The 15,161-nt window shown below is 42.7% G+C and overlaps 1 protein-coding gene across 3 annotated transcripts in view; it reads left to right on the forward strand.

Moving 5' to 3' along the window:
* The window catches only part of PGCKA1 (PDCD10 and GCKIII kinases associated 1), a 41,277-nt gene extending 27,309 nt beyond the window's left edge, over positions 1 to 13,968 (forward strand). For 2 of the 3 annotated variants that reach the window (XM_084518432.1, XM_084518433.1), the window contains 2 exons: positions 10,700 to 10,747; positions 11,802 to 13,968. In XM_084518432.1, coding sequence (XP_084374558.1) covers positions 10,716 to 10,747; positions 11,802 to 12,756 — 987 coding nt within the window. In that variant the 5' untranslated portion in view covers positions 10,700 to 10,715 and the 3' untranslated portion in view covers positions 12,757 to 13,968. Of the gene's footprint in view, positions 1 to 8,745; positions 9,388 to 10,699; positions 10,748 to 11,801 lie in introns of those variants that run through there. The other variant, XM_084518431.1, reaches the window with a different exon arrangement.
* Positions 13,969 to 15,161: the final 1,193 nt, after the last annotated feature.

Consider the following 15,161-nt stretch of genomic DNA (forward strand, 5'->3'; position numbering starts at 1 on the left):
AAATTGCCTCACAAATTAGGAGCCCTGGTTACCTTTGACCCTCATTTTCAAAGTCATGTCCTTGACAGCATATGAGGAAGGCTCAGGCCCTGCTTTTAGGGCTGCTCCTACATTAAGAGTTTTAAAAAGAAGTTCGATACAACCAGGGATTTTCAGACAAAGGGCTGGAACCCCAGACTCCATTCTCCAAAGCGCATAGTTGCACAAAGCTTGCAGAGAGACACTTTAACATCCTGAAGGAGATCAGACTCCAGACACAGTCTCTCTCAGTTGCATAAAAATTGGCTACAGCTATTTTGAGGCTCCAGCTGTGTCCCTAAACAGTTTCTCTGCCGATTGCTTCTTTCACACATACATGACCATCTGCTTATCACACCCAGTTTTTGCCTTGTCACACATTTAGACCACGCATCCCTTGGGAAACTGCATTCCTACGTTGGTGTCTGCACAATATGGCCCTAAATACGACTTGGGGTTTGGGCACCATTACAGAACAAATTAGTGTAATATATAAGATTAATGACTTTAAAGGACAGGAAACATGAACTTCGGTAACTTAAACACCAAACAGTGATGTAAGTTGGGGAAGAACAGATGCAGGGAATAAGCTTGGCTGAGGAGGAAATGAGTGTTTTTATGCTGCGAGCTATATTTGTTTTTCCTTTGTGCAAACTGGCTAATGATTGTGAGAGTTTCACCCTTTGCCCGACTCTTCCTTTTAATCACCAGAAATAAAACAAACATTTTCTGTGGTAAATAACAGCGGTAGGGAAGTGCTCTGTGACCCAGTGCTGCGAGCAACGAAGAACTAGCCAGAGAGAATGCATTTCCTCCTAAAGGTCTTCTCAATATTTAAAATCAGTTGTGAGGAGGGTAACAAAAGATAAAAAGGGCACATTCGGATCACCTCGAAGTCGTGCCCCACGTGCACCGCAGGCCTGTACACCGCATTAACAGGGGCCTCACGAAGAGCTCCACCTTTCCAGAGGAGTTTACAGCAAAGCCCTGCGGTTACCACAGAGATCAGAGAACAAAGTAGTAAAAGAACGACCTCAAAGATGGTAGAGAGGAAGAAAAGGAGTGACCCTATCCCATTTTACAAGCCTCAGTGCCTCTCAGAGGCCAAGCACACCAGGGAGCTGAGAGAGGTGTGAGCAGGGCAGGGGCTGCCCACAGGCCTGCTGCTCCCAGCAGCGGGCACCCACAGCACCAGGGCAGGTTTGTTGAATGTGGACCAGGATAACAGGCTGGAAAAGAAGGAATTATTAAATACAGGCTGGGAGCTGAGCACCCAGCCCTAGCAGGTGAGAAGAACAGCTTCATCTGCACGTAAGGGCAATGAGAGGCAGAAGATGCTGGGCTGGGGCACATCTCATCCTTTAACAGCATGCCGGAGAGGGGGGAAAGCTGCCTGCTGTGAAGAGGAGGGCAATGGCTATGATGAGAATGAAACAAGGGACTTCACGTCCTGCCCAATGGCACCAGGGAGCCGCTGGGGGAAAGCAGAAGATCTGGCTGACCTTACTGGCTTGGGAAAAAGGACATTCTGAGGAGGAGCTAGCAGGACTTAACACATCTACGCATATTATTACAGTTGGTGGAAGGTTTGCTTAGGCAATAGCCAGCAGTCACAACTCAAAACAAAACACCTTTTGTAAACCTGATAGCATCAAACTTTCCATTCCTTTCCCATCTGGCAGTACACCTGCAAACAATAAGTGCAGGTGTGCTCACACTGTGCTGGCAGCGCTCAAACCTCCCTGCCCTGGGGCCTGCTGGCCTCTGTGCCTTCCTTTGGTGCAAGGCTGCTGCCTGGAAAACCAGGGGCAAGGTGAGAGCAGAAATATTATCAGGACCTGATAAAGACGTAGCTAGGTGGCTAGGCTAGGGGCCTGTGGAGAGCTGTGGTAGGGAAGGGAAGCATTTCTGATGTTGCGTTTGCGTCATATCAGGTGCTCCCCATTCCAGCTAAGGTATTTACACCATCACACGTTGCTACTGCCAACTCTACTGGTATTAGGACTATGTGTACATGAGCTAATTAGCACTTCTTTTTTTCTGGTGTCAGCAGAGTCAGGCTAAGTCTGACCTTTTCTCAGCTCTTTAGTAGGCATAGGAACGTAAGGAAAATTGTTCTTCATGAGGTTGTAGCTGGACATCACTGTGGTAGGATGCTTTTCCCCAGTGCTGAGAAACACCACAATTAGAGGACATAGTTAACTCCTGCACAGGAGATGCACCTCTCAGCTAGGTGACTGCTCCCCCCCTTGGATGCTGTTATGAATAATCCAAGGATATAACACACAGTTTGCACTATATTGTGTATATAGTAATTAATGTCTACTGCTAACGTGATCGCAGTATGAAGAGCAAATTTTTTGTCAATTACTATTGAAAATTTTCTGGAGAAACACTTGAAACACGTGTACACTTTCAGATGCCACAGGCAGATAGATGTTAAGATCATGATAACATTACTCCCACTGGTTATTTGGTGAGTAGGACGTAGTTGGTGATTAGCTGATGCTGGAGTGATGGTTCATCAGGCAAGTACAGCATTTGTTATGGGAGTGTTTCTTCATATTAAATTGCTTTGCTCTAATTTCCTGAAAAGTATGGGGCTAAACTAATTAGAAACAGTTCTCTTTAAACGTGACTTGGTTTGTTTTTACCCTTGCTACGACTGCTTGCACAGCATTGTCGTTTAAGGATTCTGTTATCATGCCAGCTGTTACCTTGCTGAAAAAACAGCACTGTGACAGTGGAGCTGCTTCTTCAGTGAGAGACCTATTCTGTATCAGAACACAACCCATCAACATTTATGGAGCCATAACATAGTCCTGTAACTCCCAGATAACGAGCAATGCACGATTCTGAGGCACAATTTCCAGGTTTTGATACCTACCCTGGAAAAAGCCACTTTTCTCCCCTGGAGAAAAAACAACTACCAGTCTAAATCACTTTCTTAACTTCTTTGGGAATAAGCAAAAATAGAAAAGTCCCTATACAGAGAAACAACTGTACAATTTGTGCCCTGAACAGCACACAAAATACTCAAAATTCCTCCTTTACTAAAGCAAGCAGCTGCTGTTTGTACACAGCTCTAGTGGGTAACATCAGTCAGAAATTTGCCACTTCGGTCGCAGGAACACCAAGAATCAGGTCACTGCCCCAAACAGCAGACCGCCCCAAGGCTCAATTTAGTTGGGCAAAGGAGGAAAGAAGGGAAGCAACAGGGAAAAATTCGTCATTGAATTGTACATGTTAAATTTTGGGAGAGTCACACTCATACAATTTCTGTGTCTTTCAAGAAAAATTGAAGGGTGAGGGTGTGGATATGAGCATTTCAGATATATTTGAACAAATCAGTAAGTGATCTGTCAAAAGTTTGAAAAGATCCTCTAAGCATAGATGAATGAAATAAATTTGGATGACAGCAGGTGGTAGATACTTTGGGTATATACCATGTCACTCAACAGGACTGAGATTTTAATTTCTGATTTTTTTCTGAATTTTTTTTTTTAATAAGTGCCATCAAATAATTTTGACTTTTCCTTGCCAAAAGCAAGCCATTAAGAGTATGTTTTATAAGAAAAAATATCAACAAGAAGAAATATCAACAATGCAATAGAATCATGAATGATATTTTCATAGGAAAACGTGTTTACATTTTTTATGGGAATTTTTAGAAGTATTATTAATGTGCAGTCACCTGTGTGACTCCCTTTGACACCCTTTTCAATTCTAATAATCATCTTAAAAAATACATAGAGATTCTTCTCTACAGCTGCAGATCGTGTAAGAAGGATTGCTTGTGTTCATGCAATGATGACATTTACTGGTGAAAACCAGGGGAAACAACCTGAAAATGAACAAGCAGAACACCAACAGACACGAAGAGCTAAAGCTGGCTGCCCTAAGTTACCACCGTGGCTTTTATAGGATCCTCAGCAGGTCCCTCTGCCAACTTATCCTCACAGTTAGCAGTACTGGCAGTGCATGCGGACAGGTCAGTGGGTAAAAGAGGCCTCAGTGGAGAAGGAAAGTGGCTGGTCAGCCGAGCAGCTCCCTGGCTTTGTTTGTAAAGTAAATGGAAAGGAGCTCGTTGGAGAGGGAGGAGTAATGAGGGCAGGGCAGGCAACTGCAACTTTGGCAATAACCTTGTGCTGGCAGGAGGATCTCTCTGGCAGACACTCCGACATTCCTTGCTCCCAAACATAGTGCCTGCCATCCTCAGAACAGGATAAGCTGGGCTGCACCAGGAGAAGCACTTGGCACCTTTTCCTTTTCTTGCAGAGCAGTGTAGACAGCAGGGGCTGAACTGAGCCCATCTGCAGCTTGTACTGCATGACCAGGGCTGCACAGGCACGTATTCCCACCAGGGCTGGACTGCAAGATGGCTGGAACATGGGACTGATACTTCAATACTACAGTTAAAGAAAGTGTGAACAAGGAGCCTCAAATCAATTCAGCTATGGAAAAGCTAAGAAGTAAAAAAAAAACCATTGAGGTGGGACTTATTTTCTATAAGGGACTGTATTTTGATAGGTTTGATAGGTTGAACCAACTCAGGTTGGTTCATTTATTTCAGATGCTTTATGATGATTGAGTTGCTCCCTGAAGCACTTTTAAAACAAATTGCCAGACCCAAAACCAGTCAGAAGGAAGCAGAGAGATTTCAGCCCAGCTCTGAATACTGGCCGTAGCACAGAGTTAAGCACAGACTTGTTATCAAATTGTCACCCTCATACCAACTGCACTAAGTCAAGAGATGCCAAAGAATGCAGAGATTCGTTGAAAGACGTCAGCCCTGCTTTATGGTTTTGTTTTTCACTTTTTTTTTTTTGGCTGTCACCTATATGCTAAACATGGCTGTTCCAGTTAAGTTGTGCTGTGACTGTCAGGTACGGGTACAGAGCTGATCTGGAGCTTTGTGGAAAGCAATTTGTTTGCAGAAGACACTTAGCTAGCAGCTCCAAAGCTTTTCATCAGTGGTAGCAGTTTCCACAAAGCATTAACAGAAAGGCATTTGGGGCCCAGAACAATTCTCACTCCTGTTGGAGACAGTCTGCCCTCAGAATAGCGAGGAAGGTCAGGAAAAAAGCAGGATGTGAGGAGTTGTCTGTACTGTATGCAAAGCGAATAATTCTCACAGATGCTATTTGCCCAAAAGCAGCATTCAGCATGCATACAGAGCGGCTAACAAAGTTCTCTCTCTGCTCTTTCTTCCTTTACAACCTTCTCCCTGTTATCCTTTTCCTCTACCACAGGCTGGTGCTTTTTTCTAGTGTATGTTTACTAGTTCCCTACACTTCTAATTATAGGTCTTCCCAGCCCTACCATCTGTCCCACAGTCCTTCCATGCTTCTTTTATATTACCTGCCACCCACAGCAATTGTTCCGCTGCCTCCACCCCTCAGGAGCACATGGCACATCCCTCCTCCACACCTCGGCACACCTGAGCCTTTCTCAGGCCTGGGCACATGCTGAGGACAACCTCTGAAGTCTGCTGAGAGGTGGGAATGCCTCCTTGGCACAGAAAGCAAGCTGTGCCTCTCCCACGAGAAGCTTGCCAAGTGCTAGAGCTGTCTGAGGTTATTCCCACCCCAGTTCCTTAATATGCCCTCTTTACGTTTCTCTGCAGACACTTTCAAAAGCAGCCTCTTCTCTTTTTGTACCCAGAGGTTGGGCAGGTTTACACTGAGGAGCAGAAATCACAGCAGACTGACAGGAAAGACACCAGCAGGGTCCAGGGTGAGAAGTGCCTCTGCCTGAAAGAGAGCAGAAAGAGGCACGGATCCTAGGTCACTGGGAGATGCGGCACCCAGGCTCAGCAGCCCGGATAATACACTCAGGAAAAAACAGGTTACTTTGCAATCTGCAGTGGGAAATGAGGGAGGAGAGCAAAAAGCTGAAGAAACAGCAAAAGCTCATTAAGAACCAAACTTGGGGAAGGGAAAAAAGGCTTAAGAATGAGCTGGATCAAAGGATGTGGAGCCAGAATTTATGAACTTGGGACCAAAAATATCCACATTTTATAATGAGAAAAACCCACATTTTAATGTGCTCTCTCCTCACCTTTCTGCCTCCACTCCTGGCGGGACTAAAAAAAATGCTGTGTTGTACTTCTGTTCTTTTGAAGAAAAAATAATTATTGGCCTTTTTCTGTTTCCATGTAAACTTCCAAGAATATGGAGAAAGGTTGTCAACACGTTTTTATCTCTACAATGTGTGCCCTTCCCTTTTCATGCCATTATCATTTGCTTTTTGTTTATTTACAACACAGCTACAGTTTAAATAGACAATAGAAGCTGTGTTATTACATAACCTAAAATCAGATACGTTGTGTTTCTCAGATCCGATGAAGCAAAGCAGACATCTCTTAAAGCACACTGTGGCTTGTAACGCAAGCTCGCATTTGTGGAGATCCCCATTCGTGTCATCCCCAGCAAGGTCTCACCCTAAGAAAAGCCCCGTCCCATTCTCCTAGCAGGTGCCAGCAGCAGAACATTTACAGCCTCCTCTTTTTCAGCATGTAGTTTACGGTCAGGATTGGTGTTCTGCTCTCAGATTAAATCCAGTTACAACCTCCTTAACAGCCATAGCAGCATTTTCCCCCACCGATTTTAAAATAGCTGCTTTTCTATAAAATTTTCTTCAAGAAAAATTCACTCTTTCATAACATCGGGTCTTCCCGTCTCTCTGAACATTCATTTAGCACACTGCCAAGAAAATACATCTAGAGTAGCTTTTCATACGGCCAACTCAAGGTCTGCTGGGGTAGCTGGGGAAAATGTACATGCTGCAGGAAGCTGGTGTTCTGAAGAAACTGCTATAAGCTCAGCTTCAGAGACCTTTAGAAGATTCAACAGCTTCTCAAAGCTGAAAAGCAAAAGTTCAATATTGAGCAGAGAGGGAGAATTTAAATCGAGGCCTCCCTCATCCCTACACCTGAACAGTTCCAGTTCTTCCTTCTAAATGCTCCAAGTGCAAGTCTTAAAAAATAAATAAGTACAATCTGTAAATCTATACTTAACATTTTAGTAGAGATTTAATGCCAAGTGAGGTGCTAATGTTCAGAATTAAGTGACTGTAACAACCACTGAGAAATGTACAGGCTTTTAAGAATTTGCCGATCGAGGAAGAATGATGTTCAGGATTAGGAAAAGGTTGACCTGAATTCTGAGGATCTAAATGTTACGGCCAAGCATTTTATTGCCCCCTGAGAGAGACAGATTTCTTTTTTTTTTTTTTTTTTGTTTCTTTTTTTCTTTTTTTTTTTTAAACTAAATCCTTAAAGTGTTTTGCAAGGCAGCATTCTGCATCATGTCACATTCATCTGAAAGCATCTTAACAATTTAATAGCATAAAACAACAGAATATCCAACAGAATAAACATCTTACAGAAAGACAGAGTTGGAACAACATAAAAGGATGCTATGTCATGTTCTAGATGTCTTTTTAAACTCAGTCACAGATAATTATCCATCGCTTGAGCTCTCTAACCCTTTTTTTTTTTGTTGCAAATCCGCATAATGTGCTTAATTCAGACTTCTCCAGACAGGAGCTTATCAATACTACTTGCTTGTTAGTGGAACTATGAACCTCACACAATACCAGAGTCTTTAGAACAAGCTACCTAAAACAAAGTAAGTAGGATTAAAGTATGTCTTTTCATGCTATGAAAGCAATTTGTTCCCCAGAATTATTTTCCAACCTTGGCTTGAAAGATTATTATAAATATGGAAAGGCAAGGAGGGCAAAAAACTAACATTGTTTAGACATCGTAGAACTGTATTCTTACTTCAGGGATGTCAAGTAATTTATAAGCATAAAAATGCAGCATTAAATATATCCATATGCTATAACTCATTCATGCCAGAGGACAAATTCAGTTGTAACTAATCAGCTGAAAAGCTTAAATGCAGTAGCTGCAGAGATAATTCAAACAGTAGCTGTAATTAAAAAACACAAACAGGAAAGGGCTTCTTATAAAAATAAGAACAGTCATTTCCATGTATAATTGCTTTCTGTGAAGATAAACATCTTTTCAACAGAATAAAGGACAGCAATTAACACTTCCCAATGGTTAAAACCTATAAGCAAGATTCTTCTTAATAGTCATGAAACATTATAAATACCAGCACTAAGTAGGAAATTTGTCAGGGCAAAGATTAAGCAGAAGCAGCGGGATCTGCTCTCAGAGCTGGGCTGCAGATGAACCCAGGCTGGTTTCACCAAATCAGCAACTTCAAAATGAAGCACCAAGGGCTCTGTGGGCAGATCTGTGGGCTCAAGCGGTGACCGACAGTGACCGAAGTCATCATGGTTTTACCTGAGCTGGAATAATACTTGTGTGCTCTTAGCCCATGACAAATGTGAGGGATGGTAGCAGCTTAGCACAGACAGAAAGGGGCTCAACATAAGACACGTACATTGCCTTTCCCATGAACAGAGATCATGCCATCACTGTGACTTACCCTAACACGCCAAGACTTGAAGGCTGAGTCTATCAAGGGCTGGTTGGTTTTAAGCTTTTTCTTTTTTTTTTTTTCCTTCTGGCTTAGAAGCAGGCTTAAGCTAAAACTAAAGATGTCAGTCAAAAGCATCAGCATACAGCCTAGCTCAACTGAAGCTTCAAGTCAGTCTTAGAGTAAAGAAGGGCTATAGCTAATTCAGCTTTCAAAACAATCAAAGCAAATTAAGAACTCTGCTTTGTCTAGATAATTAAGAACTCTGCTTTGTCTAGATAAGATGGCTACATGCCCCAGCTCAAATGAGCCTCATAGCTTGCCAAACCTGCCCCGGTGCCTCTACGATGCACGCAAGGAGGGCATGGCCACCTCAAATGGTCACTGCACACTCTCCAGACAAAAAACCCTGCATCAGAACTCCTGATAAGATATCGTTGGGGGTGCAACACGGGAGAACACATTTGAGGAAGAGGGAGAAGCAGAGCAAAGAGGAAGCAAAGCAGCTGGCATGCAGGCCATCCTGATGGGCACCGAGCTACACCAAGCTGCCTTCTCCTTTATAAAAGTTCCTGCTCCTGGAGAGTTCAGGCACAGAGACAAACAGCATGGGTAGGAGCAGCAGTGTCCTAGATGAAGCCAGCAGCTGAATATCCAGGCCCAGGAACAAAGGACTTGCCACCAGGCACTACATTCAGTGCTAGCAGCAGAGAAGTCAGATTTTGAGGGCAAAACTGGGACAATAAACTGACACAGGGTTTTAGTTTCTTCTAGCATAATCACTGGAGGGCAGTTTGGGGGAAAACTGAACTCGTACAAATAAATCAATGCTATTTTCCTTTGAATAACTCACTCTAGAAAATACCCACACTTTGTGCCATTGATTTGTCTTATGGGAAGTGAGGCAACAGCAAAGGTATGTAAGGTTGTAGAGCATCAACAGGTAAAGAAAGAGCCTGAATAATAATGGACAGAGCATTAACAAACTGGCCTGGCTTGATCAACTTGAACTAAGATAGCCCCAACCCATAAAATAAAAAAAAAAAAAAAAAAATCTTACAAGGATTTTCAGATATTTAGGTCTGTGCCTTCACTTTTAGGTTCATAACATAAAAGTTCAAGGGTCCAAGTTAATTTCTTTCTTTTCATAATAAAAGACTGACATGAACCACATAACAGGTAGCTCTCAGCATCTCATTGGATCCAACAACGACAAACATATACAGAAAACATTTAAGATAAAGAAATGTAGCACACAAGCAGTTTGATTGCTCTAGTCACACTGTAGTAAAACATAGGTGCACAACATTGTAAGAAAGCACCCACCCCAGCAACATGTCTGTGTCTAACCAGAGGATTAAGAGAGAGATCTACAGCAAGATCATGCCAGTGCTCAGTAGCTGTCTCTGCAACAGCTCCCAAGTGAGTGGGGACAGCAGTTATTAAGAGTAAATCTGTGGCTTTCCACAGCTCGAGAGCTCTGCATTGTGGTTCCCACCCCTAATTCAAGAAGTATGTCAAAGCATAAGAGATCCAGAGGACAATGACAAGGAGAATCTAAAAACCTGAAATAATGTGAGTACAGGAGTATTTCAACAGATGAGGATTCTTCAGGCTGAGTATCAGAGCTGAAGGTGGCAGTACAGGACCTGTACGACCTCAGCACCAGGGCATGATATTCACTGCCTGCCCCGTACACCAACAGGGAATCAAATAATGCCAGTAAGAGCCAGGTTCGAGTCAAACAAAAGCAGGTGGTTCTTCACACAGGCAAGGCTGAGCAGTGCAACTCATCTCTAAAGGATACTGTAGATGCAAGCAATTTACCTGAGTTCAGAAAACAACTAAGACTTGAAACAAATTTACAGAAGATAAATCCATCAATAGTAACAAAATACCAAAAAAAAATGCATTACTCCATCTTAGAAGTCTTCAAGTCATAAAGCTGTTGCAGACTAGGAAACCATTCTGGGAGAACACCACTGTCTGCTAAAGAATTCAAATTATTCCCTAAATTCTCCCCCAACTACAGGCCACTGTCAATGCAAGATAGCAAGCTACAAAGACTTTGAATGGTACTGCATCCATTCTTGCATAGGCATGTTTCTTGTTAGCTAATAAAACATTTCTAAACATGAGCATCATTTTCAATGCAATTACCCATGCATTAATTTCATAACGCTTCACTCATTTCCCCTCTCCCTTGCCTTCCCTCTCTCTCTTTTCAGATTAAAGAAAATCCAGATGGGGTGCAGGTGCTGCAAAATGATACAAAGGTACAACAGAGTAAGAGTTGCTTAGACTGAATAAAAGAAAAAATATTAAAACACATTTGTGCTCCTCTACATCTCTGCTCAAATTAAGCCCATTTACAAGGTTGAAGTTTTCCCCAAGTCTACAGTATCTTTAAAGTCAAGCCAGAGCATAGGTATACTGATTTCCCCCAAACGTCCTTATAATTTATTGTAATTGAAGTCTATTTCTATAATTCCCATGGCACAAAAGTGCTGTAAGGCAATGAAAATTCAATTTTATCAACAAGATTTTCCTCACGTAGATAGCATGAGCTTCCCCTCATTTCAAGCAGAATGAGGAGCACAGGCTTGCTCAGATCCTCCTGCTCTCCTGAACAATGAACATGAGCTACAGATCCATGCTTCCTTCAGAGCTTTATGTCATTAGCTGTGGGAACAATTGCACACTAAAAGTCTTCCTGATGAGGGAGACTAGATAGTTTTAGAAATAACACTGCAGTCCCACTTGGCAGTTACTCTTCCCCTTGGCCACGTTTCTAGAACAAGTAAGGAAGCGGGAAGAAAACTGGTCCTACAAAAGAAAGGGGAAAGAAAGTAAAGATAGGCTCTGGAATAAGTCAAGGAACATTTAGGAGCAGAAGGGAAAACTAAGTAAGAAAAGAAAGAGGGGACAAATACAGAAAAAAGGACAAAAAGGCAAGACTTGAGAGGAAGAACACCAGAAAAAAAAAAAACAGGTATTTTTGGCAACTATATGAGGGGACATCAATTAATGATATAGATCATTACCTATATGATGACTACTCATTGGCTAATCCATCCTCCAGAGGAAAAAATAAGCAAAGCCAGAAGCATGAACTAACCAGCAAAAGGTTCTGAAATCTTCTTATGCTCCTGGTGAACCTCACTGTAGGGGTCAGTCCCTGTCACTCCCAGGAGACTACAGCATGGCCCAACATGTCCGTTCAGCTGAGGTTCCTCAAGACCTCCAGCTAAAAATTAAGCTTAATTACACTGTTAATAGTAGGAACTTGAAAAACAATTAACATTTTCTCTATTTTTTTCCTTACTCTAGCTATATTTTTGATCCAGAAGAAGTACAGTCACCTGGATGCATTCACGAAGCAAAAAGCTACAAACGGGATGAGCAAAGCAGCAACAAATTCAAATTCAAGCACAATAGTGAAATTCAGGATCACAAAAATGAACTCCAGAAGGATGAGCTAAACGGAACAGAACACAAGAATCGGGTAAATAGCACACAGGGAACCCTCGGGAACCATGAAGGCAATGCTTCTCAAGAGGATGGCCTCGGGAGGTGCGTCGCAAAGCCTGATGTTGCAGTCAACGGTGGCAGCTCATGCGCTGGAGCACACCCTGGTCTCGGTCCCAACACAAACCCAGTGAAAGAAGCCAGTGAGCAGGGGACCTCCAGCCAGTCAGCAGAGCCTCCTTCAGCCAGCACTAGAGACTTTCATACCCACCTGAATGAGTGTGGCCAAGAGCTTGACATAGGAGTAGGCAGCCACAAGAAGGCAGCCTGCAGTGAGCCAAACAGTATTCAGGATGGGAAGGCCCAGGTTGCAGAACATAGTGCCTTTCTCAGAGGAACTGCAATGCTGGAGACAAAAAACACCACCATACAACTGCCAGATATAGATTGTCACCAAAATGGCAACAGACTGAGGAACTATGTTGAAAAAGATAGCTTTCCGGTCAACTGTGCGCATTCAGACCAAGTCACCAGGCCTTCAGCCACACAGGTCCAGGGCCTCTGTGTAACACCACCTTCACACACGAAGGAAAGCAGTATTGAACCTCTTAAAACTGACTCTGTAGGTTTGAGCAAGGATGTTCTTGATGGTATCACTGCCACGGCTGTGAGCACAGCACTACAGGCACCCCCACACCCCAGCCACAAAGACATCAACGGAGAAATTGAGGAGGAAGATGCAGAAGTAGCAGCAGCTCTGGCTGCACTGGAAGCTGCAACTGCAGGCGAAGACCTGGAGGATGATGATGAATACTAGATGAAGGTTGCTTTCCAGTACACTGGCTGCTATCCAGAATTTATTTCTGGATCTACATGAATGCATGTGTTGTACATGTAGTCAGCTGTTACAAACAGCATATGTAAAAAGAGATGGGACTAAATGTCTATCCCTTCAGCTGTTTTATACAGCCTTGTAATTCCTACTGCCTGGGATATGCTCTTCTCTACAGGGCCAACCAGGAGGGCAGAGCATCATTCCTTCCACAAAGGAAATTCTGCTGTATCCCCACCTCACAAGGTCTCATGCAAATGTTTCCTTTAGTTTTGACTTTCATGAGGGTCTGTGCACACCATATGTTCCAGGTTCAGAAAAACTCCATCATTTAAAACTGAACTAGAGAAACTACAGATTTTCATCATGATAGCAATAACAAAATTGGCCCAAAGTTATCTCTGATCTTTAGGATGCAGTGTGAAATGGGGATGGCAGTGTGGCTTGCTCTTCAGCATGGTCTTGGTTCCTTTTGGTTCTAGTCCAGATTAAGCCCAAATCCATGCACATACATCTGGGATTGAAACAATAACCCTACCTCTTCTGTTATACCTCCCCTAGACTTAATCTGATACCCAGTGACCTGTTTTAGTTAATTAAAACAGTGGGAGCCTAGTCAAATTCAAGAGTGGGTAACTCATGTGGTTTAATGAGCTGAAGTAGCTCATAAGAACTGCACACACGCTATCAGAAGTGCTGGAGAGGAATCAAAACTCAGTCCTACTCATTGGTAGATTAAAACTATTGTGAAACAACAACCCAAGACCTCTCAACTCTGCTAAATTTTCCAGGCATGTATCACTTGCCCTAAAAAGACAGTTTGCAACCAGGTTGTGTCTCTAGGCTCCCCAGCAAGACGTGCTTTGCTTATATGCAAACAATGAAGAAGGAATGTGGTCCCATCTCTGACTTGTCTGCAGACCCTAAACTTACAGCAGCAAAGGGATCGAGCTTACAAGCTGAATTAAATATGAGACCTCAAAATATCAGAGCTGGTATGTCTACCATATCTCTGATCTTCAGACTAGTGCATTACTTTTGTTGTATTCCTCGTGGAAAGCAAGAGTTAGAGACCAACTTGGTGCTGTCATTTCATCAAAAGTGGGATATTAATGGTTAAAATAGTGCTTAAAACTTTGTACTGAGATTCCACGGTTTCTCAGCCTGTTAAGCACTCAATAAATTTTTTTTTAAACTTACGAAAAATTATCTGGTGACTTTTGTACTTAATGCATATTCTGATTATACAACAGTTACGTAAAAGAAATATTCATTAGATATATAAAAAGCATCAACTATGTATTTGCCAACAGTATATGCTGAATGCTGGTCTGACCATTAACACTTACGTGAGTGTTAAAGAACTGCATGTTAAGTAATGAGTAAATATTTAAAGTATTTGTTTAAATGCAGATTCCCTCTTTTCATCCAAACACTGCAAGATGAAACAAAGATCTCTATTCCTTTTAACATAAATGATACTCCTAAGTGCAACTGAAGAACTGTTTCTCTTGAAGCTGAGACTTTAAAGTCAGCAACAGACTAAAATGTCACCACATTTCACCTTCAAAATAAAGCTTTCTATGTCAAGAATCACAGTACGGTTTACCAACTGATTTTCCTCTGCCCTTTTCCTCCCTTTTCAGTGGGAATTATCTGTACAACTGTGATTTTTGAAAATACATGAGTAGTAAATCACCATGCAGATTCCAAACGGATCTGTGAGGCTGAGAAGCAACGTTAAGTACCAGCTTTTAGTAGGCAGTCCTAAGCATTTTCATGTAACACCAAAGGACAGCAGAAGACTACCAGCACGTTGCGTTCTCAGAATGACAAAGCCACAGCCACCAGGCCAAGGGGGACCCAGTGGACACTTCCCTTATGTCTTCTTGCTCGGCTTGGATCAGATCCACCTCCAGCACATCATTTTTTTTTTTTAATTTTTATTTTTTTTTTTTGCAGTACAGGTTTTCCAAGGTTGAAAGAGGAAACCCCGTCCTCCCCTTGGCCACCCCAGCCCCTCACAGTCATGCCAAGACACAGAGTGGTGGCAGGGACAGGTTGCCAGGACAAAGAGAAACAACTCAACAGCACCACAGGCTTTCATGTGCCCTCCCTGAGGGCACCGCCAGGCCTGAGAACAGGCCCCAGGCCTGCCACACTGTGACATGATTCTTAAAGTGTTATTTAAGCAAAAAAATAAAGAGCAGTTTGTTATCTTGCTCCCCAGGAAATAAAGTAAAGCAAACCCATGAGGGTCAAACCAAAACCAGCTCCCCAGACATGCCAGACCACGCTTCTCCACCAGGACCAATGCCCGTTAGTGCAGGGCACTGCAATTGCATCCTCTGCTATAGGCCAGCCAGGCCATAAATATCTTATTTATTGTG

The sequence above is a fragment of the Aythya ferina genome (assembly GCF_964211825.1).
Source record: "Aythya ferina genome assembly, chromosome: 4".
Classification (NCBI taxonomy): domain Eukaryota; kingdom Metazoa; phylum Chordata; class Aves; order Anseriformes; family Anatidae; genus Aythya; species Aythya ferina.